The 26,104-nt window shown below is 40.4% G+C and overlaps 1 protein-coding gene across 8 annotated transcripts; it reads left to right on the top strand.

Annotated features, from left to right (window-relative positions):
- The first annotated feature begins 371 nt into the window (after window positions 1-371).
- lrrfip2 (leucine rich repeat (in FLII) interacting protein 2) lies at window positions 372-25,459 on the top strand. Of its 8 annotated transcripts, XM_085297430.1 has the most exons (27): window positions 372-574; window positions 1,740-1,885; window positions 12,936-13,022; window positions 13,443-13,502; window positions 14,094-14,153; window positions 14,304-14,342; window positions 14,558-14,626; window positions 15,631-15,678; window positions 15,791-15,859; window positions 16,058-16,141; window positions 16,600-16,656; window positions 17,027-17,080; window positions 17,206-17,262; window positions 17,625-17,696; window positions 17,892-18,005; window positions 18,444-18,485; window positions 19,940-20,071; window positions 20,463-20,534; window positions 21,348-21,518; window positions 21,605-21,697; window positions 22,075-22,167; window positions 22,842-22,943; window positions 23,723-23,855; window positions 23,983-24,153; window positions 24,241-24,320; window positions 24,420-24,524; window positions 24,613-25,459. In XM_085297430.1, exons 2-27 carry the CDS (start codon window positions 1,778-1,780, stop codon window positions 24,721-24,723), a joined length of 2,283 nt encoding a protein of 760 aa, XP_085153556.1. In that variant the 5' UTR covers window positions 372-574; window positions 1,740-1,777; the 3' UTR covers window positions 24,724-25,459. The 8 variants fall into 8 exon arrangements, with proteins under 8 accessions (XP_085153556.1, XP_085153561.1, XP_085153560.1 ...); XM_085297435.1 differs by lacking the exon at window positions 22,075-22,167; XM_085297434.1 differs by lacking the exon at window positions 20,463-20,534.
- Window positions 25,460-26,104: the final 645 nt, after the last annotated feature.

The following is a 26,104-nucleotide window of genomic DNA, read 5'->3' on the forward strand; positions in this document are numbered from 1 at the left end:
ATTTTGGCAAAAGTCTACATACAATATATTCTACACTACATTTTCAACTACATTAAATTTATACTGTACTTAAATATGGGCTAAAAGATACAAGCTTTACAGATATCATATCATTTGTGAGCAAGCTTAACAAAGTCTGCTCATCAAAGCAAGAAACTGTCCAATACAAAGGGATATTTATATAGCAATAACAATACAAGAGGGTTGATTTATTTCTCGTTTAAAGAAAGAAATGTTTCTATCGCCTAAAATTATTATATGGTAATACAAAAACTAGAAGGTCTGCATCAGTTTGAAAAAAAGTTAAGATTCTGATTATTCTTGCGGGACGTGAACGCAGCATCACACCCTAATTTTTTCCAACATCCGGGTCCTTTGGAACCAACCAGTGTGTGTGGAAACTGGGTAAGGAGGGCAGTGAGGAGCGGTGGAAAGGCGGACTGATGACAGCTGTCACTGCGGACAAAAACACTAACAATCTCTGAAGAGAACCCGAATGGCTCACCCCTGAAACTCCAGGAGACAAGGGATAACACCTCGACAGTATCGCGGGTTATTTAAAGGTGTCGCGAAGGTGAGGTATTGTTTTTGGGGGGCTGGGAAATATGACTGGAGGATCAGTGCCAATTTGCCCTGTCTGTCTCTGGAGAGTCGAGGTTAGCCCCACTAGCTATCCAAGCTAACTACCCAGCTAAACAAGTGAACTAGCTTTAGGTAGGTCTTCGGGACTGGGGGGTGGGGGTCATTGCCGGGGGATGGACACGTCTAAATAGTTCTCGTTTTCTAGAGCGTTAGCTGGGCTGAAAGCTCAATGAGAACCTAATAAGGGAACTTTTCAAATATGAATTCGGGAACGACGAAATGCTAGTTAGCACTCCCAGTTAGCTCAGCAAAGAGCTAGCTAACAGTAGTTAACGCTGGTAGCTAACGCTAAGGAGCAACACATTGCCTCACTTCATTGCATTACTTTTGTTCTAACCCAGCTGAGGCCGTTATTTTGCTTATATGACAGGGGGTAATTCCAGCTTTATTAGTGGGTGGTAACTTAACCCAGCTGATTAATGATGGGTGGCTAATCACCCTATTCTTTGTCAAGGATCAGTATTCGTTAAGTTGCCTGCAGCGTCTGTGATTAGTGCGTTTGACTCTTGGACCTACGCGGTTTAGCTCATCAAACGTCTGCATGGAGTGCTCATGTCTCACTTGGATCCTCTGACTCAGCCGGATCCTAAACTAGGCGTTTTCCCCCCCGTGTCTGTACCAGCCATCCACAGTGGGCTTTTGTCTAGTGATAATGTTAACTCTAATATTACTCTTATGTCTATCAACGCATGTGGAATACCCATTACATCAACTTAAAATGCAAGCGTAATCAGTGGACAGGTATTGTTTGTAGATTTATTTTTTTAATTAATTGTGTTATTCATTCTGTACACTTTATCATGCTGCGTTTTGGGTTGGTATCTCTGGCTGGTTTAAGCTACCAGAGCTCCTTCTATATGCATGTCACATTAAAGCTGGTTCATGTCAGTCACAAGTGTTTATCCAAAGCCCTTGTGGGTGCCATACAAGGGTCTGTTTTTGCAGGAGTGAAAATAAGAGATATGAAGTGTCTGAGTTGGGAGTGCAGAACGCATACACCGTGAAACACAGCCAAAAGGCATATGTCTAATTATTCTATCATTTGACTTTGTTTACTGACTTGTTGAAATTATTTTTATCTGCTTTTGTTCCTCCAGGAATTAACACACGTTTCCATCTCCTGGGCTTACGCAGTATGAGTTCCAGTACTAACATGGGGACACAAGGCACTGGTAGAAAGCGTGCTCCTCTAAAAGATCGGTTCTCAGCAGAGGATGAAGCGCTGAGTAGCATTGCTCGTGAGGTAAGGTCATTCATCACCTACATTAATTTTGAAGCTTACTGCAATGAACCTGGGATGCTTTCTCCATAAAAGGTTCCCCTTATGCAATCTGAATCAATGCAAATCAGATTTTTATTCAGCTCAAATGTTCTTGTTTATCCTCGTTGAGATAATGGGGGCTTCAAGTATAGACAGAAGACTGATTTGTCAATTTAAGGGTGGCTAACCCGGGCAACAGAACCATCACTTTTTAAAACTACCAGTTGTAGTACCAAGTAGTTTCTTAAGAGCATTGTCAGTACTCATATGCTTGCCTAAGCAGCATTATGGTTTGTGAGAGCCCTTTTAAACTGAACATGACGATTAAATCTTTTGCCTAAGCTTTATAATGTAAATGCATGTGTCTACTTACTTTTTGTAACCCTTATTCTATCATTGCAATTACTTAAACCAAAGAAAAAACTCAGGTCATCGTAATGATTTTTCATCAATGTGAAACATTTCAAGAAGACAGAAGTATTTTTTTTTTACTTACATTTGTGTGAATTCAAACAAAAAGAATTAAAAATGTTAATTATCTTTTGGCCTGAGAGATTGTGGAAAGTATTTACCAATAGCTTTTACACCATTTGAAATTGAGCTAACAATTTTAGAGCCCAGGTTTGGAGTAACCTGGTTGACCTTACTGATGTTCCAGTGTTGTTTTTTGAAAAACTGGTTGAAAGTTGAGACCAAAGGCTACTCAGCAGAACTTGTATGCAATCTATCAGGTTTCAGACTAGGTTAGCTATCAGTTTAGTTTAACAGCACATTGAATTAGAGAGGTGTACGAAGACTGCAGGGCGACTGATGTTAATTTGAAGTGTGGTGCTCAAAGTTGCATTATCAAAAACCTTCATATCTATATTTAGTGTGAATGCTTGAAAAGCATTCACAGTATTGTTATTCGAATCTTTATTATTATTATATTTTATTCTGTATTCCGTACGTTTTTTGTAAGCCTACTCCTTCAAAACCGTTCAACTTAGAAAAACCATTCAAACACCGTTAGATTCCTATTCTTTTGGACAACACTGCTTCTATTTTTCATATTTTTAACATTTATATTTTTAATTTTATTCAACTTTATTCAACAAAAATTTATAATGTATTTCAATGGGGAGACCCTTCAAATCCTCATTCAACTTACTCATTTTTAAACTCTTACTACTTCCACATACATTGACATAGAGCCACCATTCAAACTTTAAAACGAAGACAAGACATTCAACTATTCAACTTGTATTTATCTTTTCAATATCTATTATACTTTTTCTTCAGTTCCAGTTTAAGTTTCATGATGTTTTTTCAGCCGTTTCAGAGTTTATAATGGGTGTGTATGGGACGGAATGTTGGGGCTAGAGTGAGGCAGCTCAACTGCTAGAGTGAGAGGAGCAAAAAAATTAATCTTAAAATCTTTTTTAAAACTGCTGCTGTGTCCGCAGCGTTTGCTCTACAGGTATGATTTTACCCTCAAAACGTAGCCATCGCTGTCCTCTTTCATCCAATGTGTTTACTATTGTCCTAGGTGTTATGGTTCTTTCGTAAATGTCACCAATGCACAGCCTCCTCCCTCCAACTCTTCCATAGACTCTAATGTTAAAATGGCTCAGAAGGTTCGTTTGAAAATCAGAAGAGCATGGTGTCTTTCCACTGTCACCACGTCCATATAATAAACTCCACAGGCATGAAAACTGAGAATTAGGTAGACTAGACATTGCTGTCACTCACGGTGAAAGAATTTTGTCAATACGACTTTTACTTTTCATTTGGGAACGATTTGTTTCGGCCTGACTTTTCTGTTCATTTTAAGCAGCAAAAGTGAGGCGCATGTCTGTGTACGTGTGTATGGAGCCATTGGGTGCGGTCACTATAGCAACCAGGCTCACACCTGCCTGCTTAACGAGCTCTGCCTGCCACTGTACCAAGATTCATCTTAAGCACTTCTCTTTCAACTGCTGCTGTGTCCACAGTGTTACAGCCATCATTTTACCCTCAAATTGTCGCCATTATTGTTCTCTTTCCAACACCGTATCTTTCAAAGCTCAGGCATTTAAACTTTTTAAACTGTGTGGATCAAAGTGGAGGGATCACATTTGAGTCATTCAGTGATTCAAAGAATATGACCTTTTAATATTCATTCAGATGTTTTCTGACTCTAAATGTTCTTTTCTCATTTCTTAGGGTTTTCTAATTTACATTTAAAACATTTTCAGTTTTTTTCCAACTCCTTCTTCTGTGTAACCTTCAGCTTTTAGCAGTTCAGCACCTTTGTTTTCAGGTTAAATTCGTTTTTTTTTTTTGTTTTTTTTTAATCTCATTCAATATTTTTAACTCAAAATTCAGCAATTAATTCATTTCAGTGCATACATTCAGATTCAAGCATTCACACTGCAGTTTCTTCAGAAAATGCACTTTCTAGTTAGATATTGATGTTTGTGTTTTTCTAGTTAAGTTGTGAAGCAAGTGAAGACGGCTGTTTTGGAGTCCACAGAGGTTGACTTCACTTGTAGTGTTTTTGTTCACGAAGGAAAAACGCAGGCAAAGAAAAAAGCTGCCTGGCTTGTAACAACATGCCCTGGGATTATTCCATTTTGTTCCACTACAAGCCTTTCATTCCTTCACTTTTCTCCACAATATTGTGGATAACAGCAGAAAAAGCAAATATTGTTTTTGGTTCTTGTTGTATTGTTTTAAATAGTTTTTAAAGGGATCTTTAAATTCATATTTGCATGTAATAGTGATTCTGCAGGTTTTTTTTCCTGTAAAATTTAGGCTAAATCAGATAATTTCTTGCCTTTAAAAGCTTAAACCTAACGATAAATATCAGCCTTTAGTTGATGTTTATATTGACCTTTAAGAGCGAAGTCTTTGATGATCGAAAGCGGTGCAGTTCCTCATTCTTGAACTCTAAGCACAAGGCTCCATTTGCTCTCTTTATAGTTACACAGGCTCATCATAGAAACATGAGTCATCCAACCCTCCCAGTCAGGTCCTAAGTCTCATTCTCTTTGTGCTGCTAACCAGAGATTAGACTGTTTAGGGAGTTCAAGGGGTCAGTGTCTAACTTGTTTCACGTCACCACCTGCCCAGATTCTTAAACCTCTGCAGCTCCTACCTTGTGGTCAGGAGAGCCAAAAGTCGACCAGTCTAAAGTCTTGGCACAGTCCCCGACTGAGAGTGACTGTGAATTTGAGCCTGCACCATCACCAGACTAGTTTTGAGGCCCCTTACATTACTGGGCACTCAATCTTTGGAATACTGGCAGCTTACAAATCAAGCAGGGGACAAGTATTAGAATTAGATTATCACCTCATAGGTGTTGTCCCTCAGATAGGGATCTAAGGAGTCAACTATTTGAACAAAGCCATGCATGTCTTTTTTGATGTAGAGAGAGGAGTGTCTGTGCACAAACTATAGTTCATAGTCCATTTGATTTCATTTGTGATATCACCAAGTCGCTGTTGCAATGGAAAGTGTACAACTTTCCTTATATGGTTAGGAGTGTTAAGAGTTCAAAGAACAAAGCACCTATTACAGTCTGTGTTCATAAGCGTTTGGATGGCTGCTGGGATACAATCACTACCACTCCTATCCCCATTAAAACCTGTTTTTAACAATTATTATTTGGATTTCTAAAAGTAAGACATAGAGGAGTTAGCATTTTCAAGGACTGGTTGAGTATAATTCAAAGAGAGCCGAGACCTGGTGGTTTGCTATTTACAGGACTAGTATAGAGGACATACTAATCAGCTATCATAATTATTTCCACTGGAGTTAAAACAAGCTCAAACAGACCTCCCTTGTAAATGTGGCATTGAGTCTCCTATGGAGCGCACAAACACAACATAACAATCTTGTTTAGCAGATTGTTGCATAAATAAAGGTCAATTTAAAAAGCTCGATATTGACTGTTTCATTTCAGATTGCGATAATGTACAGTATGTTATCTAAATATTAATATTACATAAATTTCAGCATTTACTGCTGAATTTATTATGAAGAATTGTAGGTGATTAAAAAGTTATTGGTCAGTTTCTCACAGCCCGGCATTTTCCAGTTATTACAGACTGAAAGATTTTTGTTTGTTTTTTTATTTTGCAGAGAATTGGGGTTTAATTACAGTAACCTTGAATACAGATTCCTCATTCCACATACTTATTTTTAATTTTACAATAACTTTGACATTTACATTAACTTCTTGTACAGTGTGTGTTTTGCTTCAGGTTTTACAGTGGCATTTTATAGATCGTGTACCGATTAATCTGCTCTTTTTTTTTCTTTCTTTCTTTTTTTAATAAGTTTCACATTTTCAGAGAGCTCAGATGTCTTGAAGTGTTTTCTCAACACTATTCCCAACACTCAAGTCACTTTACTTTGACATAAACCAGAGGAAAAGGAGCCTTCTGTTACATTTCTTATTACTTGAATTTTGGTGAATATCCCCATATGGTGGATTAATCTTATTGCCTCAAGTGTAGGAGGAGTGTTTAATGGCGAACTTCTACTGCTCGGGTTACCTTCTCAGGCCCATGATGTGGCAGTCAGAGAGCAAGGCTGGATGGGCCAGTCTATAGATAGGACAGACAGAGAAGCTCAGCTGTGCTGCTGTGCAGAGCAGGTCATACTGTCAGACAGATCAACAGGTGCAGAGCACACGGCCAGCCATCTCATTTGCTTTCTCATTTGGTCTCTCTTACACACTTGCAACTTTACTTCCTTTTTCACCTTGTACAGATCACAGTGCAGGATATTAAGTTTACCGTAGGTCAAACGTCTGTTCTGGCAAAAACATGGCTACCACATATATCCCCAAATAAAACTGAACATCCAAACCACAACTTATTTTTCATAAGCGACTTGCTCAAAATATTGGAGTTGCTATTATATGTTCATGAAGTTGGTAAATTATTATTAATCAAAATTAACTCTTGATACTGTGGTGTTAGACTGTCTACTTGCTGTCTACTCATTGCTCCCTCTACATCGCTATGAGTCTTTGTACAGGCTGCAGGAGTGACAGAAACCAGGCAATAACAGGGCTTAATTTGGAGTTGAGGTTAATATTTAGCCAATGATGTTGTCATTTTAAACAGTGAAAGTGAAAGTCTGCACCGACTAACAGGTACTTATCTTTGCTAATTAGTATGGTTGTGCCAATTGTGAAGGTCTGGCCTGATAACAATGTTGAAAATAAAAAACTGTCTGCTCTTGCTGTTGCTAATTTAGTTTATTTATTGTTTTTTTTGTGTGTGTGTTTAGGGGTGTGTGTTTTGGTTTGTTTGGGGTTTCTTTTCTCTCTCTCTTTTCCCTTTTCCATTTGTGTGGGGGTAACAAAGAACTCTGTATTTATCACTCTCTCTTTGAACACTGGTGTGAAACGGAAGATAGAAACATCAGCCTCTTCCATTGGTAAATGTCATCTTATTTGCAGATGTCAGTCAGTGGTGCATCTTTCCTAATGAGCAAAGAGAAAGGAGGACTAATGGGTAGAGCAGGGCGATATGACCAAAAATATTTATCATGATATACATTTGGAAATTTGCGATAACGATATGACTGACGATATAATTGACACTAGACAACATGCTTTACAACTCCCCAACTTTATTAGTGCAAAAAACCCCATCAATGTATTTTCACTTAAACAAGCAGCTGTTTTTTATGTGCATTAAAGTTATATAAAGACGTAACAGTGCAAATGCAAATTCCTTGCTGACAGTTTAACCAAAAGGCATTTCCAGTGGAAACTGGCCGACATATCCTCAGCATAACCATGTATAATATCCACAAAACTTTAAAAAGAGGTTATATACACACACACAATACGGTAATATTATGTTGAAGCACAGTACGTATCACTCCGCGAGGCGCCTGCCTAATATAGCCGTAATGCTCCGACAATCCATCAAGCGGTGCGGGTTCGTAGCTTAGCAAAGTCGTACTAAAACATTTGACAGATTTTCGAGCGCCGTGTACGACATAAAATCGTTTCGAGGTCAGTAAACACAACCAGAATTCATACATAAGGCCCACGGGATTATAAGGGGCACTGTCGATTTTCAGAAAAATCAAAGGATTGAGTTTAAGTGTGCCGTATTTTCCAAACAACACGGCCCGCTAGCATGCTCTACTAAAAATAGTGCTTTGTTGTGTATCTGACGGACGAAAGCTAAACCAGTTCCACACCACTGAAGTTGCAGCATTTTTACAAATCAATTCTGGTTCATCCGTTTCATTCAACGATCCACTTTCGCTCTTCTCATTCTGCGTCGCCGCCGTGTGCATATGTAAACAAAGGCACTGCGCATGCGCGTTTTACCCATATTCTATCTAGAGATGGCACGATACCACTTTTTTATGACCGATACCGATATCATAAATTTGGATATCTGCCGATACCGATATGAATCCGATATAGTGTGTTTTAATCAACAAAACTGGTTTTTTTTTAAATATCTTGCTGCATTTTGTATAAGTTCATACTCAAGTTTAAAACAACAACTACACTAAAGATATTCTGTTATACCTGTATGCAAAAAAAATATTTCATAGTTCAGCAATACTGATCAATCTAATAAACTTAAACCTACACCATCCTCCCTATTCTGGTATTTTAAAGAGTACTTAGCGTAAATATTAAGCAACCTAACTAATAGGGTTCCAACTCCCAGCAACAACAAAAATAAATAAATAAAAAATAGGGAACCACCCCTCACGCTCCACCTCATGATGCTTAATCGACGTAATCAACCTTAATTTGATGCAGTGTGAAAAAAAAAAAATGCACAGAAATCAATTATTTTTCAATATATTAAAATATTAAATAAATTCAACATCTTTCTTCAACAGAATTGCAGACTGCACAGATGGTACCTTCCCAAAGGAAAAAGTACTATAGCTTACTAGGGTATATATATACAGTGGGGCAAAAAAGTATTTAGTCAGCCACCGATTGTGCAAGTTCCCCCACTTAAAATGATGACAGAGGTCAGTAATTTGCACCAGAGGTACACTTCAACTGTGAGAGACAGAATGTGGAAAAAAAAATCCATGAATCCACATGGTAGGATTTGTAAAGAATTTATTCGTAAATCAGGGTGGAAAATAAGTATTTGGTCACCTCAAACAAGGAAAATCTCTGGCTCTCACAGACCTGTAACGTCTTCTGTAAGAAGCTTTTCTGTCCCCCACTCGTTACCTGTATGAATGGCACCTGTTTGAACTCATCATCTGTATAAAAGACACCTGTCCACAGCCTCAAACAGTCAGACCCCAAACTCCGCCATGGCCAAGACCAAAGAGCTTTCGAAGGACACCAGGAAAAGTATTGTAGACCTGCACCAGACTGGGAAGAGTGAATCTACAATAGGCAAGCAGCTTGGTGTGAAAAAACCAACTGTGGGAGCAATCATCAGAAAATGGAAGACATACAAGACCACTGATAATCTCCCTCGATCTGGGGCTCCACGCAAGATCTCATCCCGTGGGGTCAAAATGATCATGAGAACGGTGAGCAAAGATCCCAGAACCACACGGGGGGACCTGGTGAATGACCTGCAGAGAGCTGGGACCAAAGTAACAAAGGTCACCATCAGTAACACACTACAACGGCAGGGAATCAAATCCCGCAGTGCCAGACGTGTTCCGCTGCTGAAGCCAGTGCATGTCCAGGCCCGTCTGAAGTTTGCCAGAGAGCACATGGATGATACAGCAGAGGATTGGGAGAATGTCATGTGGTCAGATGAAACCAAAGTAGAACTTTTTGGTATAAACTCAACTCGTCGTGTTTGGAGGAAGAAGAATACTGAGTTGCATCCCAAGAACACCATACCTACTGTGAAGCATGGGGGTGGAAACATCATGCTATGGGGCTGTTTTTCTGCCAAGGGGACAGGACGACTGATCCGTGTTAAGGACAGAATGAATGGGGCCATGTATCGTGAGATTTTGAGCCAAAACCTCCTTCCATCAGTGAGAACTTTGAAGATGAAACGAGGCTGGGTCTTCCAACACGACAATGATCCAAAACACACCGCCCGGGCAACAAAGGAGTGGCTCCGTAAGAAGCATTTGAAAGTCCTGGAGTGGCCTAGCCAGTCTCCAGACCTCAACCCGATAGAAAATCTGTGGCGGGAGTTGAAAGTCCGTGTTGCTCGGCGACAGCCCCAAAACATCACTGCTCTCGAGAAGATCTGCATGGAGGAATTGGCCAAAATACCAGCTACTGTGTGTGCAAACCTGGTAAAGACCTATAGTAAACGTTTGACCTCTGTTATTGCCAACAAAGGTTATGTTACAAAGTATTGAGTTGTATTTTTGTTATTGACCAAATACTTATTTTCCACCCTGATTTACGAATAAATTCTTTACAAATCCTACCATGTGGATTCATGGATTTTTCTTTCACATTCTGTCTCTCACAGTTGAAGTGTACCTCTGGTGCAAATTACTGACCTCTGTCATCATTTTAGGTGGGGGAACTTGCACAATCGGTGGCTGACTAAATACTTTTTTGCCCCACTGTATATATTAGACTTAATAGTTACTATATACAGTAATGGACTTCTATTCATTTTACATCAAATTAAAACTTTGGGTGTCAGATAATTATTTATTAAAAGCTAGACATTTTAAATGAGAATAAGAAAGAAAAGTATGTCTTTGTGCCCCCTTTTCCCTGTTAATGCCCTATCGGCCCCCCTGGCTAAACTTCGCTAGATCCGCCCCTGCACAGTTACCAGCCGTCAGCTACGTAGAAAAAGATCCTGGTGTAGAAAGTAATATTAAATAAATTCTAACAACAGCTTATCAAGCTTAAACGTGCTGCTGTTGTTCAGCCGCTGGTTTCCTCTTTCTGGTGCAAAGTGGGCCAAAAACAAACAAGAGAGACGGACTCGCGACAGAAAAGCCGATCAGCTGATCATTAAGCAGTTTCATGATTGAAGTAGCAGCAAGAAGAGGCACTCGCTCCATATATCGTTTGTTAAGCTTAACGCAGGAATGCTGTACAAACATTCAGAGATGGACTTACACACTTGCTTTACTTCTCTCGGGGATAACTTTGTCGGAGATGAAATGCCGGGTTGCTAGCGAAGCTCCAAATGCTATCCAGACCACCGACAGGTCCAGCATCCCACAGCCGCTCTATCACGTGATGCCTACTGCTCCGATGTGCTAACGTTCTGAGGCGAGTTACGGCGTGTTGCAAGTTTTGTGAGGTGCTTTCGTGATATTTAATGGATCGGATTACATTTTTTATTTTTCTCCGATATCCGATCCAGTAATTTAGGTCAGTATCGGACCGATACCGATACGTAATATCGGATCGGTCCATCTCTAATTCTATCATGATATTTCATTTTCCTATCGTTGCCCAAAATTACACCGGTATTACCGTGAACGGTATGATATAGCCCAGCCCTACTAATGGGTTTGTTTTTGTTGGAACTTAACTAATTTTGCCAGCCTGAGTGTGAGTTGAGTCACTTCTGTGACCAAATAATTTTTCACAGTGGCACTCTGGTTTTCAGTCACAGAGCAGTGAACTGCTTGCAGTGTTGATCCCTAATGTCTTTTAAGAAGAGAACACTGGCAGGCTTTAGTTGGAAATGCAGCAAGGACAAGATCAGAGTTTGGTTAATGTATTTTAGCTGATACTAATCTATTAAAACATGTCTGGATATGAACATCTCTAGCTTGTATTTGTTGTTAGGATTAAATGATAATTCATCTGCTAAACAAGATTGTTAAATTGTGTTTGTGCGCTTCAGGCTATTATTGAAACGGGAATAGCGTATGTCCACAGGCGTTCGATTCTGGCAGTGGAGATAAGAAATTGCTGGAATGCTGACAGTGTTTGTCTGCAGTGAGATACTGTACACACTACCCCCAGTATTTATGGACTGCCTTTTAGCTAGAGATAAAGAGCTTATAGTTTCACGAACAAGTTTGCCATTCTCTGTTTGTGGCATGTTTAGTTTCAGAGCATGTTTGGTATGCCGTACCCAATGAAAGGCTAGGCTACATAGTCACCTGTGTCTAATCGGAGCTGTGAAGGGGTTGCTCACATTAGCCTCCATGCTCTGTAAAATTATCTCCTGTTTATAATCTGACTCACTACAACAAATTGTGCAATAAAAGAGGAGTTTTGGTATTCAGGTTAGCTTTTATTTATAGCTGTTTTGTGCTTCAGGGTCACTTGGATATTGTGAAATTGTTTTCAGGCTGACTCATGTTGTTTTTTTGTTTGTTTGTTTTTTTTCTATTTGCTCTGCTTCTCAGTTTATTTGTGCGCTATCGGCATCTCCCCTTGTGAGGGCTTTAAATTAGCCCTCCTGAAGCTAATGGTTAGCACATGTTGGTGGGGATGAGGCATCCCAAGCACTCAACGGGAGCTGTGGCACAGAGGAAGCTGGTCCACAATGTAATATGGACTCTGCAAAGTTTCCATACCGTAAAAAGACAGACGTTTTAGCACCTGTAGCAATATTTGAGTTTAGAAACAACAACAACAAAATCAGCGAATATTAATGTTATTTTTGTCGAGGCAAAACAAAAAAGTTCAATAGAGAAATCTTTGATATTGCTTAAGAATAAGGTATTTACAGAGCAGATCATTTTACAGTTACATTGAGTGGTCTCTACTGTGTGATTAAAGCAGTGTTTGTGAAATAAAAACAAATCTCTTTATTATAATTTTCTTTTTTAAATAAGCACTAATTTGTCTTTATCATCCTGGTAGATCCATAAACTAGGTCGTTTTTGGTGATTTGTTATTGTTGATGTGTTGTTAAAACTAAGCAGGGCTTCATCTTATGTGACAGCACGACCTTCAAGCGAGTGTGAAGAAATGAAATCAACCCACGTCTGCCAGATGCCTTCTCTTTTACAGGAAACTGTTCAATATCCAAACATACTCATGTAAATTCTACAGTGTGATTATTTTTATTGCAGCGCTCTGCTGTCTCTTTTATACCTTTTATAAGTTTCCATTTGAGATTGACAGGTGTGTTCATGTTGTGTGTTACAGGCGGAGGCGAGGCTGGCAGCAAAGAGGGCGGCTCGGGCAGAGGCAAGAGACATTCGAATGAGGGAACTTGAACGGCAACAGAAAGAGGTAAGTGGACCTGATAGGCAAAGATACTCTGACCGTAATTCAGGCCATCAGGTACTCTGATTTACTGCTGTGTCTGTTAGCACAAATGTTTTGTAATTTTACTATGGGATTTGGTCTTGTTTTCTTTCTGCTAATCACATTTTAATGTTTTGTCGCTACCTCCTGTTTGCAAAGTGCTCATCTGCATCCACAGCAGACGATCTACAAGCTGTTGGCTTTATAGCATAAAAGAAAGTCTACAGTGACAGTTCACATACAGAAATATACCCATGGAAAGAAAAAAATGAAAGTGCTGCATGTCCACAAATCAACAAAAAAATCTTCTATTCCTGGTTTAAATGTCACCCAGTTTTTCCGTTTCAGCAGTTTTGAATGAAATATGATTGTATGTTTTTCCTGGCATTTCCTCCCTCTGCCCAGCTTTCTTACCGCTCATCCAGCAGTAGCAGCAGAAAATGGGGTCAGATCCACCAGTGGATGGTAGGCCAGTGAGGCAGTGTTGTTGCTTCCATTTCCACTAACACAGCCTGTTGTGTGGGACTGAGTCCCAGTCAACCCTGACAATTTAGCTACACTTGACTTGCTGACTACTATGTACCTCACTGTGGAAATATGCCTCAACAGTGTATTTGCTTTGGAGACACCATAATCTGTGACTGTGTATTTGGAGAGCAGGCTTTGGCCTTTGACTTTATTTAGAGTGGGTGAGTCTGTATGTAAGGAGGCGGTTTGGACCGTTAGCTGTACTCCTCCAGCTACTTAAGAAATGATAGTGTCTTAAATGTTTATGAACTACTTCTGCATGAAATTAATCTGTGTTGGTGTGTTGATGCAGAAAATAGGTTTTCACTGTGTGCTGTTTAATGAGACAAAGGTTTGTAATATATTAGCATGTCTAGTTTATCATTAATCCTGCCGTTTTGCTTGAAAAGGCTAACATTTGCAAATGTTTATGACACCCATTTGGTGATAAACACGCAGAGGTTTTTTTGAATGGCTCGGGCTTTGCACAGCAACCAAGTGTTCCAGTGATCTCTCTGCTTTCACTCCAACTTTCCTTCCTGAATCTAGGCTGACGCAGAAAAAGCCAGAGCCTCTAGTAGTAGTAGATCCAGCAGCCGTCATCAGCGGGTCTGTATCTCCCCTACATACTTCCTCTTTGTCTCCCTCTATTTCCTTTTCTTATTTCCCCTTTAGGCATACAGTTAATCTCTCATCACTCATGTGTGTGTCTCTCTCTATCTGCTTTTCTACTGTGACTCCATATTTCCACATTAACAGGGGCTGGATGATGATGTCACGTCAGTCCGCAGCTACAGGGTGCGTACATAATACACCCCTGCCAGGTTTATTAAGACTGCACACTCATAGGGGCACACTAATGTGTGAAAGCCGTTGCTCTTGTGTGGAAACCAGTTGTTATATATATTAAGATTTGGCTGAACTGCGTTTTATTTTGACAGTATTGACTGTTGCTTTAGTTTTCTCTGAGAAATTCCCTGCTTATCTTTTTTTTTAATGTTTTTTATTCTAAGTCGTCGTCATCAGGAATACGTGACTTGGGGTCTAAGAGTCAATCCAGTTCCCGTAGAAAAGATGCCTTGGTTTGTTCTCTGTGCATATGTGTGAGAGTAGTTTGAAGGCTAAATAGTAGATTCACCTAACCTTATTTTTGCAAGCAGATCTAACTCCTAGATGGCAACTGTTTTAGAGTAGTTACCTTTTTTGTTGAAGTTTCTCATCTACTAATCTTGAAATGCCTTTTCAGTGCAGTTTGCACCATGATATTTTCTGAATGCCTGGCTTTATGATTCTGATTCATTCATAAGAAAACTTGGTGTGACATTTTTCAGCTTTTAAATTCTTTTTTTTCTTTGTGCTGGAAATGCATGCACATTGACACTGGTTCTTAGATATCATAATGGTATATTTCTACCCACTAGTATATGCTCATAGTACTGTATTGTTTGCCCTGCTTGTGGTCTTGGCTGTGAAATAAAAGTGATACAGTGCTTTCCTGAGGTGTTGTAGGTAATATAAGGGCAATATAATGTCATGTTACGGTTATACGTAATTTTAGTAGTTTTCCTAGATTGTTGACAGGCACCCTGATGGCCTCATAATATATCACACATAAGTGAAGTTTTGCAGATAGATAGATATCTATATCTATCTAGAGAGAGGATTTTGTCATAAATACAAACGATGCAATGCTTTTAAAAGGTGTTATAGGCACATAAATGTCCATTGTTAGGCGGTTGCCAGGTGATATAATGACAACATCATATCTGAAATGGATAAAGAACCTTGTGGGGCCTGAGTGGCAGTGTGCGTGTCAAGTTTGGTTGCTCAGTTTCTGGTCGTACAGCATGAGTTGGCAGACAAAGAAACAAAGTCACAGATTCTAAACTGTGTAAGAATAGCAGGGTGTACAGTTCAGCATTACCAAAAGCTTTTTCAAAACACAGTTATGTGTCTAGTACACCAAACATATGCATGCATTTGTAGAAGTTGACCTAACAGCATCCCAGATGTTTTTTTTTTTCGTTTGGTTGTTTCTGTTGTTTAATCTTTATCCGATCATAATTCTGTGGTCTCTCCTCCTCAGTCTGATGGCATCTCTACTAGCTCTGCGCTCAAGAGTTCACGCTCCACTGTATGAAACTTAGGTGTTTGCCATTCTTTATAACTTTCTTTTTCTTGAAGTTCCTGTTTCCCATTACAGCTGCATTTTCTTTCTCTTTGCATTGTTTTTCTGTGTTGAACAGAGTTCTGTGTACAATGATCTGCATAGCCATAAGAAGGCTTCATCCCGGCCCTCAAAGAAAGACCTTCTGGTCAGTGTTGTTGTCTTGGCTGTGATCTCAAGCATGGAGATGGTGTAGAGTCATTGTGGTGGCTTGCAGTGGTATTTTCTTGGCAGCTGACTTTACCCTTTACTTGTCATCACTGTGTGAAGTGGCGCATAGATCAAGAAGTGTTAATAAAACACACACCAGAGGATGAAATTTCTGTTGGTGGTTATATCCTTCCAGACTGGGCTGTACCACGATCAGAGGAACTACACCAGCCTAACAAAGACCAAACCACCACCTCTTCTCTCCACCTCTACCTATCGGGTTGGTCCTTTGCTGTGCAACTTTTAGTTGACAGACACTCACTGAAAATGGAGCCAGCTGAAGCTGACTATTCCTGTCTGCATGGTGTCGTTTAGTGGAGTTTTTATGTGTTACATATTTGTTAGATATTTGTAATAAGGGGCATTGTTTGTGTGTCATAATAATCAGGGTAGAGAGAAACATACCAGTTGGCGCATAGTGTTGCTCAGAACTTTATACCCACACTTCTTAAAATCATTTGAATTCATGTAAATTACTATGACCAGGGTGTTATTTAAATGGACATGTCATGTCTTATCACACTTTGAGCTCAAAGTCCTAAATGTGTTAGGTTCAGCAAAACATTCGTCCTGTTTCCACTCGCTGCTTCTCTTTATTCTCTCACCGCCTCACTTTTCCACAATGGTCTGCCTCTGTCCTCTAAGGTGACCTTTCCCTGCTCCTTTCCTCTCCAACAGGCCACCACTTCCTCACCCTGCACCACTGGCACAGGGCTGTCTCGCAGCTACAGCACGGTCAGTTTTTGTTCTCTAAGTGGCCAGCATCTCTGCACGCTTCTAGTTGCCTTCAGAGGCAGACCTCCCCCCTCTGTCACAGCCACGTACATGAGATTGGATGCCCAGTGTGGCTGGGTCTGCTTATATTTAGCTCCTGGACTCTGCGCACTTATCTGTGGGCAGATTTTTGTGCTTCGGTTAGATAAGACAGAAGTCTGTGTGAAGCCAAGGCTTCTGATGTGGAGCACTGAAACCAAGCTGAAGTTGGAAAACCAAGTATTTGTTTATTGCATGGCTAAAAGAGAGTCTGTTTAGCTAGTGCGTCATAGATTTATGTGTGCTCTCGTGTTTTGCTGAGTCCTACGTTGTCTCCCACGTGTACCCTCAGGCCTCTATTTGCGACGACGCTGGCCTTTACGGCTCAGGCTACAGTTCAAGAGCTGTAAGTCTTCTGTTTGTCGAACCACGTTATTTTTGCATTGTCATCCCACAGCAGTTTACTGTTATGCCATTAGTGTGATGTCTGGCTCCATGCTGATCCTGTCCTCCTCCTCATCCCATCCACAGCCCTCTGAATACAGCTGGTACTCCTCTGGAGCCAGCTCCACTCGTAGCAGCCCTGTGGTGAGCACCTTAAAACCACCGCCAGTCTGCATGAGAGCACCCAAAAACCTACTGCTAACAGCCTCCTCCTCACCTCCTCTCACCGTTTCAGGAAAGCATTTTTGACAGACTTTGTGTGACAAGTGTGTGAACAGTTCTGTGCAGGCTGAGAAGTTGTAGCAAGGTTTAACTTTGGTCCAGCTGATGCATCTGAGATAATTATCCTAAATGCATAAAATTGAATTAGGTTTCTTACTGCTGCTTTAAAGTAAATCAATTCTATTTAAGACCAAGACTTGGAATTCTGTCAGTTGCTGTTTGCTGTATAAAAGTACAGTGATTCCTCATTTTGTGACGTTTGTCTGTGTGCGTATTTGTGTCAGTCTTCCTCAGATGATGACACTGTCAGCAGTGTGTCCCAGGAACGCGGTAGCAGAGGCAGGAGGGACAGTGGGGTGAGCTGTAGTAATGGGGTAGTTGATGTGGCAGTAAACTTAAGCGCTTTTGCTTTTTTAATTGTATTGTACTGGGCATCAATAATGTAATACTCATGTGGCCCTCTCTTATCCTGTCTCTGCCTCTCTCTCTCGCTCTCGCTCTCTCTCTCTCTCTCTCTTTCTCTCTTTTCATCCTGCGCCTGTTGTAAGTAGTCTTCTGACCTCTTGGACATTAGTGAATCGGCCGCTGATTATTTCAGCCGCTCCAACCGAAGAGGCAGTATTGTGTCTGACCTTGATGATTTGAGTATTCCAGATTTGGATGCTGTAAGTGACTGAACAAAGTTCCAGACGGTGTGCTTGGGAATGGAGTCTAACACAAATTACTTACAAATAAAAATGACAGAAGTGGCTTGCGCACGATTAAAAATTATATTTGGTATTTAAAACTCATTCATATTTTTTTGTTTTGTTTGTTTTTGTGTGGAAATTAATCTGTTATTGATAGTAGGGTGCTGTGGGCCACTGCAGTGGTTGTGATTGCAGCATGGACTGCTGGGTATCTAATGTATTGGTGTCTTGATCAGCTGTCAGCTCTGTAGTTTTTGTGAACATGCAGCACTTTTACCTAACTCATATTAACTTGTAAACTGCTTTTACAGATGAGGAAACGGCTTCAAGCTTGACCATACAGGTTGTATGTTCCTAATTTATTGCATGAATATGAACTAAACTGATGGGGTTTTTTTCTTGCTTGCTTTGCAGCTGGATGAAAAATGTGACAAGCAGTATTCAGATTATAGTAGAGTAAGTGCCATTACTTTTTTTTTTCTTTTTTTTTTTTTTTTTCTTAAGCAAAGAATTAAATGATCTCCAATGATGGTGTTTTGGGGATACTGTGCAAAATAATTTTTAAGCTAGTTAACACTGACCTATGAATCATTCAGGTATTTAAAAAAAAAAAAACACACATAATAACCAGTATCATTTCTACACATAACAGACGTCTTGCCAGCAGCCTGAAGTAAAAACAAATCATTTGTTCCCTTTTTCTTAGTTGAAACTATGAAAAATGCCCTAATTTAAAAGTTTGACAGGCAGAAAATGGAACAAGTGAAGAAGACAGACCCTTAGAGGTCGTTAAGAAATAGGGCATAGACCTGACACAGGACCTGAAAGACCCATCTGACGTACTGTTCACTAAAGCCTCAGAAATGGTCTCAGCAGAAGTGTGGCTGTCAAGAAGCTGTTGTTTAGTAAGGGGAACGGGGAGAAAAGCCTGAGGTGTGCCAGGTTACAAGAACCGAACCGAAAATCAGTGGCAACATGTTTTATGGAGTAATGAATCCAAATTTGATTAGTTCAAAACATCACCAAAATAAGTACGGGTACAACAGTCATCCTTAATTGTTTGGTTTGAATTTCAATTTTGCTACGTTTTGATAAATTGCTACACCTATTTACATATTTTGCTACACCTATAGAGATTTGAGGGATCGCACAAGACTTCTGTACATCCTGTTTGAGTCATGCAGAGGTTGCTATAACAGATGTCTTCAAAGGACAGTTTTGGACAGTCTTGGGGATAAGAGGTCGGAATATTGTTGCTTTTCAGACATGTAGCGCACATCAGAAGATGATCTCCATCGGATCATTTCTCACTGTTAGAGAGGCTTTTGTTTGGTTTAGGCAAGGGTGCATCCTGGGTAGAGCCAGGATGCGTGTCACCCTCACTGTGTTATTATCATGTTATCTCACATCAACGCGAGGCAGGGTTAGCGAGTGTTTCATTTCAGATCGCACATACAGCTTCACCAGGTAGCGCTAAGAAAGGGTGTGTGTGTGTGTGTGTGTGTGTGTGTGTGTGTGTGTGTGTGTGTGTGTGTAAACAACTATAGTACAATTATACAAAGGAATGTGGAGAGCAGAATGACACCAGACACATTTCTGTTTCTGGTTGCAACTATTGCACTCCTCATCACAAAGTTAATTAAAAAAAATTAAATGTAATGTCTGAGTCATCAATAAATCAAATTCCACTGGGAATTAATTTTCTGTATTACATGCAAGCACAAAAAAATGGGAATAAAAGTAACCTAGTGTATACAAACAGCCGTTTGGGAGTCTGAGCTGGTTTCTCTTTCAGGTGGATTTGAATAGAACAGGATTACTCAAGAGCCATGTAGTATCAGATGATTGCTTTGCTGTGCTGTGCTGCGTTTGTTTTTCTCACTGGGGTTTGGGGTACTTTATGTCCTCAGCCATCCTCCCGGTGTGCCACCCCAGGCCTCTCGGCAGCCACCCTGGCATCACTGGGTGGTACCTCATCACGTCGAGGTAGCACAGACACCAGCAGCGCCTACGACCCCGACACCAGTCTGAGTGAACTTAGGGTAAGAAGTTCAAATACACACAGTGTCACTTTTCTATAATAATTAGTGAATAACTGATTAGAAGTTAGCACACAAAATTCCAATTTGATTTTGGATGTTTGATTATTGTGTTTTTGAGCCTTTTATGTAAACACATATTCCTTCTGGAGCGTTGCCTCTGCTGCCCTCCTGCTGTTCTTTGTGTCTGCTTTAACCAGTTTTCTGTGTGTGTGCATGGGAGGACTGGATGGGACATGTGCCCATGACACTGTCTGTCTCTAAGTGGGCATCTGTATGTCAGCTGGACTGTTTGACATGGCAGCACGGGTGCTTTGTTGTCTCTCCCTTTTATACTCCCCAACCTCTCTGATGCCCCAGTTCACCCCAACCATTCCCTCCATCTGCTCTACAGGATATCTATGAACTAAAGGACCAGATTCAGGATGTAGAAGGGCGGTACATGCAAGGGCTTAAAGAGCTGAAGGTAGAGGGGCTTGAGCTCACAGCATGTCTTCTCTTGTCCTCTGGGAGCAGCATGACTTCACTAACTCACACTGCCTCCCCACTCACACCCCTTGAAGTCTGTCCTGTAGCTCCTAACACCACAGCTGTTTCTTTGCCTGCTACCAGTCAGAATTGCGCAATGACTCTTTATTCCTGCATGGTCTTCTCCCTCTTCCTGTTTTGATCTTAAATGAAGACACTCCCTCAGTTAGTGCTGGTTTTTAATGTCTTAAGAAGAAGAGTAAAAGCTCCACCTGCTGACAGATCAGTCGTTCTTTCAAATTATTTCTTCCACCCAGGCTTTCTTTGGCACAGGGTTCAATGGCCCTCTGGCTCACTGACTTTCACCGCAACTTCCTGTCCTCTAAGGAAGGAAACTGTATGTTTTTATTGATAAGAGTAGTTTACTAACAATCTTATGTTCTTGATAGTTGGATACAACTGGTGCACTTTTAACTGGTTTTCTGCTTTCTGGTGCACTCATAGTTTTTTTTCTGCCTTATTTCACTGCTGAAAGTGGTTGAAGGCATTTTTATTATTGTATGATCATTTTCACCATTTGTGCATTACATAGTCCCAAATTACATATTCAGTATTTTTAATAGCAGTTTTGTATTTTAAATATCTTTTTATTAATCTGAAACTTAAACATGTGTAGCATGTTTGGCCATTTCATGTTTGATGTGTTACAAAAGCTGTTCTTATACCAGAGAACGCACCTGTTGCATGTAGGTGGAGTGTGAAATAATTAATTAATTTTTTTACGTATTAACATGTTGCAAACCTTTATCAGGAGTCACTCACAGAGGTAGAGGAGAAGTACAAGAAAGCCATGGTATCGAATGCACAGCTGGACAACGACAAAGCCAACCTCATCTATCAAGTGGACACACTCAAGGATGTCATAGAGGAGATGGAGGAGCAAATGTCAGAGATGAAGAGGGAGCTGGAAGAAAAGTCGAAGGTGATAAATCTCCCGTGTGGTAACCTGTAACGTCCCAAACTCTTTACAGAAGAGTTGTGGCTAAAATGTTCTGTCTGTGCTTTCAGGATCTAGAAAGACAAAAACACACATGTACAGTTCTCCAGCATAAACAAGAAGAACTGAAAGAGGGAATCCGCCAGAGAGATGAGCTTATAGAGGTATTGTTGAACCTTAAACTTTTTTTTTCAGCCTAGTGTTGATGTGTCTGTACTGGCTGCGGAAGATGTTCGGAAACTACTGCGCTAGCTTGATAAGGACTGATTGGCACTGGCCTGCCTCTAGATCCTCTACCATAGATCCTGTCTATTGCTCTGACAGTTCTTCTCATTCCATATATCCTATCAATCATTCATTTCTATATCTATTCCTATTCCAGCTATATCTGCTCTAATTAGTGTCTTTTCACACTGTTTCACCAGTGTCTGTCTTTTTGTCTCTATACATGTGCATTTTCACTTCTTTGTTCCATTCAGTTTTTCTTGTTTTGTTCCTGTCCTGTGTTGTGTCCTCTTGTTGCTGCTCAACACCACTCCAGGAGAGCCAGAAAATGCAGACTAAGTTAGATGCCCTCACCAGAGAGGTGTTTGACCTGCAGGAAACGATAAACTGGAAGGACAAAAAGATTGCGGTAGGAGGTCCCATGCCTTTGCTCTGACAGAACATGAGAGGCAATCGATGGCTGTGGGGTTTTTTGTCCCCCTCTCTGCTCCAGCTCTTTTGCCTCTCATGCTGTCTCTGCATGATGGAGACCCTTAGGCATTAGCACATAACAGAACCCATTCACATACGGTTTGGATTTTTGCATGTCAAAATAACAGATTTCAGTTTGATTGTGTGGCCTCAGCTAACAATAACAGTGTACTGGCACAGCGTTAAAGCCTGCTGTGGTCAACATTTCTGGAAGGATGGTCATGTGAACTCTAAGAGACATTAAGTCCATAAATTGCAGCATGAGATGCATGTTCCATCTGTGAATCGGTCAATTTGTTAATGTAGTCAGCATCGTGTTAATGTAAAGTTGTTGTTTTTTTGTGAGAATCAGAAGCAGTGCCCTTTCAACCCCCTGTGCTCTACCTTTCCTTTTAATCTTTCCCTTTAACCCTCAAAGCTCGTCACCTTGTCCTTCTCTGCTCGTGTGCTGTTTGTTATTACGTCCCTCTTCTTTGTTCGATATGCACAGTGCATGTTTGTGCATGGTACCTGTCTTGTTCCAGCATGTGTGGCATTGCATGTCTATCCAAAGTCTATCCAACTTCTCTGCCTCTTCTCCTCTCTCTTGTCTTCTCTCATCCATGTGGCCAGGCCCTAGAGAGGCAGAAAGAGTACTTTGATTGCATTAGGAATGAAAGAGATGAGCTCAGAGATGAGCTCGCTGACATCAAGGGGAAATCCAAAGCAGGAGAGGTAGGTCAACCGAATGACAAAAAAAAATAAAGGTTACAGGAAAGAGCTGCTGGCCAAAAGATTTTTGTTGTTTGTTTTTTTTTTGTTCTTCTTGGAACTAAGCCTGCTGTTTTGTTGTTATACTTTTTACTTCCACCGCTTTGTTTTTCTTTCCGCTTTCTTTGCTGTTTCACTTATTTTAATTAGTTGTTTTTTTGTTTTTTCCCCTGCTTCCTACTTGTGCATAACTTTTGGTAACTGCTGAATTTGTTCTTGACCCTGACTACATTTCATTAAATAAAATTCCTAATGTATGCAAACATTATCACTGTAGTACTTGGATCTCAAAAACAGTTAATAACAGCAATGTGAGTTCAGATGATGAGAATGCACACTGCTAGGACGTGTTGTTGTAACAGTTCAATAGATTTAACTAGAGTCATGTTTCTTTACCCACTGCCAGATGGGGTGACGTTATCTGATATCAAATTTTGCAATAATATTAAAGTGTTTTGCAAAACCTGTCAGAACACAAGCAGAACATTGTTTGAAGCCATCATTATTCTCATCAAGCAGTTGTTGTTTCAGTCCAGTTTGTGCTTTCAGGCTTGGATTAGTGCAGCCTGTGCAGTGTCAGGGTGTAAAACATTGGAATGAATGTCTTGATCCACACGTTTAAACCTCTAAAATCATTAACTGTTACATCCTGGAACCACAGCACTCACTGTGCGGGATGGTATCCTATAAAAAAAAGTATAATAGAACAAGGCTTCAGCTAGCTTTTTTTTCCTTAACTACAGAAACATGGGCTGGTCATCATCCCAGATGGTACACCAAACGGAGATGTCAACCACGAGTCTCCGTCCTCAGGGATCACTTTGGTCTCCCAGGAGGCCGCCCAGGTGCTGGAGTCTGCAGGAGAGGGTCCACTGGGTGAGTTGGACCACCTGTTGCCTATATAGTGGGAATGTTTACAGCAAGTTAGGCATTTCATTAATTTTTCCTTGGAAAAGACTAAAGTTTTCAGCTTGATTAAATGTACTCTTCTTGTGTTTTGTAGATGTCAGGCTACGGAAGTTGGCAGAGGAGAAGGACGAACTTTTGGCTCAGATTAGGAAACTGAAGAATCAGCTGGAGGAGGAGAAACAGAAACACTCAAAGGTGGACAGTTCGTACACAGATGGGGAGAGGATGGAAAACGGTACAGACCTGCACCTTATTGAAATGCAGAGTAAGTTGACCTCGCTACCCGACTTACACGACAGCTAAACCGCAACCACCCCTTTTTCTTTTAACGTTGAAACTCTGCTCTCTGTAGGAGATGCCAACAGACAGATTAGTGAATACAAATTCAAGCTTTCAAAAGCAGAACAGGAAATGGGTACAATGGAACAAAATGTAAGTGAAATGTTTTGCAGAAACCTCAGTAAAAAAGTTGGTATTGTGGCTAAAATGGGAAACTAATCCGTTCCGGGTTTTGTTTTTTTTCTCCCCCAGATTAACAGACTTGAAGGGCAAGTCTCCCGGTACAAGGCAGCGGCAGATAACGCAGAGAAAATCGAGGACGAACTTAAAGCAGAAAAACGTAAAATTCAAAGAGAGGTAACAACACCTAAATCAGATTTAGCCCAGAGCACAAACCTGATGTGGCAGAATGTTGACTGTGTTATCTCCCTCTGCTCCCCCACAGCTGCGCACAGCTTTAGATAAGGTAGAGGAGATGGAGATGACCAACAACCACCTAGTAAAGCGCCTTGAGAAAATGAAGGCCAACAGGAATGCCCTTCTGTCACAGCAATGAGGCAAGGCAGCGTCACCACAGAAGCCCTTAAATCCGCACCTCAGACCTCTGACTGCCATATTGCGACTGGAGCACATTTCCATTTTCAGCTGTAACACTTTGAGATTTGTAGCTAACCAAAAACACTTAAAACCTGTAGCACAGGCAAACGAACTGAACTGTTTTCTTTGTTTTTCTGAATCAAGAGACATTGGTTTTGTGTGGGAATGAACTCAGAAATACGACTAATAAAACTACACGAGTTGCTGGGAGATACATCTGAGGACATTTCTCCACTCACTACTTAAAATTTCAGAGCTTTATACTACATCGTGTTATCCATGAGATTTATTTCCCTCTGACTGGGTGCTTGACTGTACTTTTTGTTTTGTTTTGTTTTTTGATGTGCTTTTTTTTTTGTTTGTTTTTTTTGTTCCATAAGTTGCATGAATGAGTATAATGATGCTTTTTAAACAATTCAACCCTGATGGCTGCTCCAGCCCCGCACCTTCCTGACTTCCTCTCACACAGTGAAGTGCCTTTTCACACCAGGAGATTGGGGGTCTGCACCGCTTAATAAAACAATAATTGTTTTAACAGGTACATGTATTTAAAAAGGAATAAAAATAAATAAATAAAGGTGCAGTTATTATTTGAATATATATATATATATATAAAACCAACTGTGTCTGTTGCGGTTTCTTTGAAATTTTTCAAATATTTAAAAGATTTCTTGAAAATAAATGTGTCATTTACAGAAGTGTGGATTCCATTTTATTTTATTTTTTTATGTAGGACAATCGACCTACATTATTTCTGCATAGATCTTAAGGCACTTTAAATGTTAGGTACAATAGTTCTACTGGGAACTGTTGTACTACTGGGGATCTACTGGGATCTTCCCACACAACCATCATAGGGTTTACAGAGGGGGGTCCAAATCTCTGGGTGAAAATCCCTTGCTGATGCCAGTGGTCAGAGAACTGTCAGACTGCTTAAAGCTGCTAGGACAATAACAATAACCCAACCACTCCTCACAACCAAGTTGTGCAGAAGAGCATTTTCTTCTGCAACAATATGTTGAACCTTAAAGCAGATGGGTTACAGCAGCAGAAGACCACACTGGATGCCACTCATTTCACCTAAGAACAGGAAACTGAGACTAAAAAGAAAAATGCCCCCTGGGCTGATTTCTGCTGCAGGATCATTGTGTGATGCTGTCACATCAGCATGTATCGAAAACTCTGCTGAATGTTTCCAGCACTTTTGAATCTGTGCCATGGAGAATTAATACAGTGCTGAAGGCAAAGGGGTGTCTAGCAAGGTGCACCTACTTAAGTTCTGTCTCTTGAACCTAAACTAAAAGCTGGTTTGACAGGAGAGGGGTCTGATGGCTGATGAT

Source organism: Mchenga conophoros, linkage group LG13 (assembly GCF_057382185.1).
Source record: "Mchenga conophoros isolate Kocher_MC1m ecotype Shallow Benthic linkage group LG13, M_conophoros_male_GT1.1, whole genome shotgun sequence".
NCBI lineage: Eukaryota > Metazoa > Chordata > Actinopteri > Cichliformes > Cichlidae > Mchenga > Mchenga conophoros.

What these genes read in the sequence shown, in the direction of transcription:
- lrrfip2 (XM_085297430.1), top strand. Translation starts at nt 1,778, where the DNA reads ATGAGTTCCAGTACTAACATGGGGACACAAGGCACTGGTAGAAAGCGT. An exon ending in TTGAACGGCAACAGAAAGAG is followed by an intron (nt 13,023 to 13,442) that starts GTAAGTGGACCT and finishes CCCTCTGCCCAG; the next exon opens with CTTTCTTACCGCTCATCCAG. An exon ending in AACGTAAAATTCAAAGAGAG is followed by an intron (nt 24,525 to 24,612) that starts GTAACAACACCT and finishes GCTCCCCCACAG; the next exon opens with CTGCGCACAGCTTTAGATAA.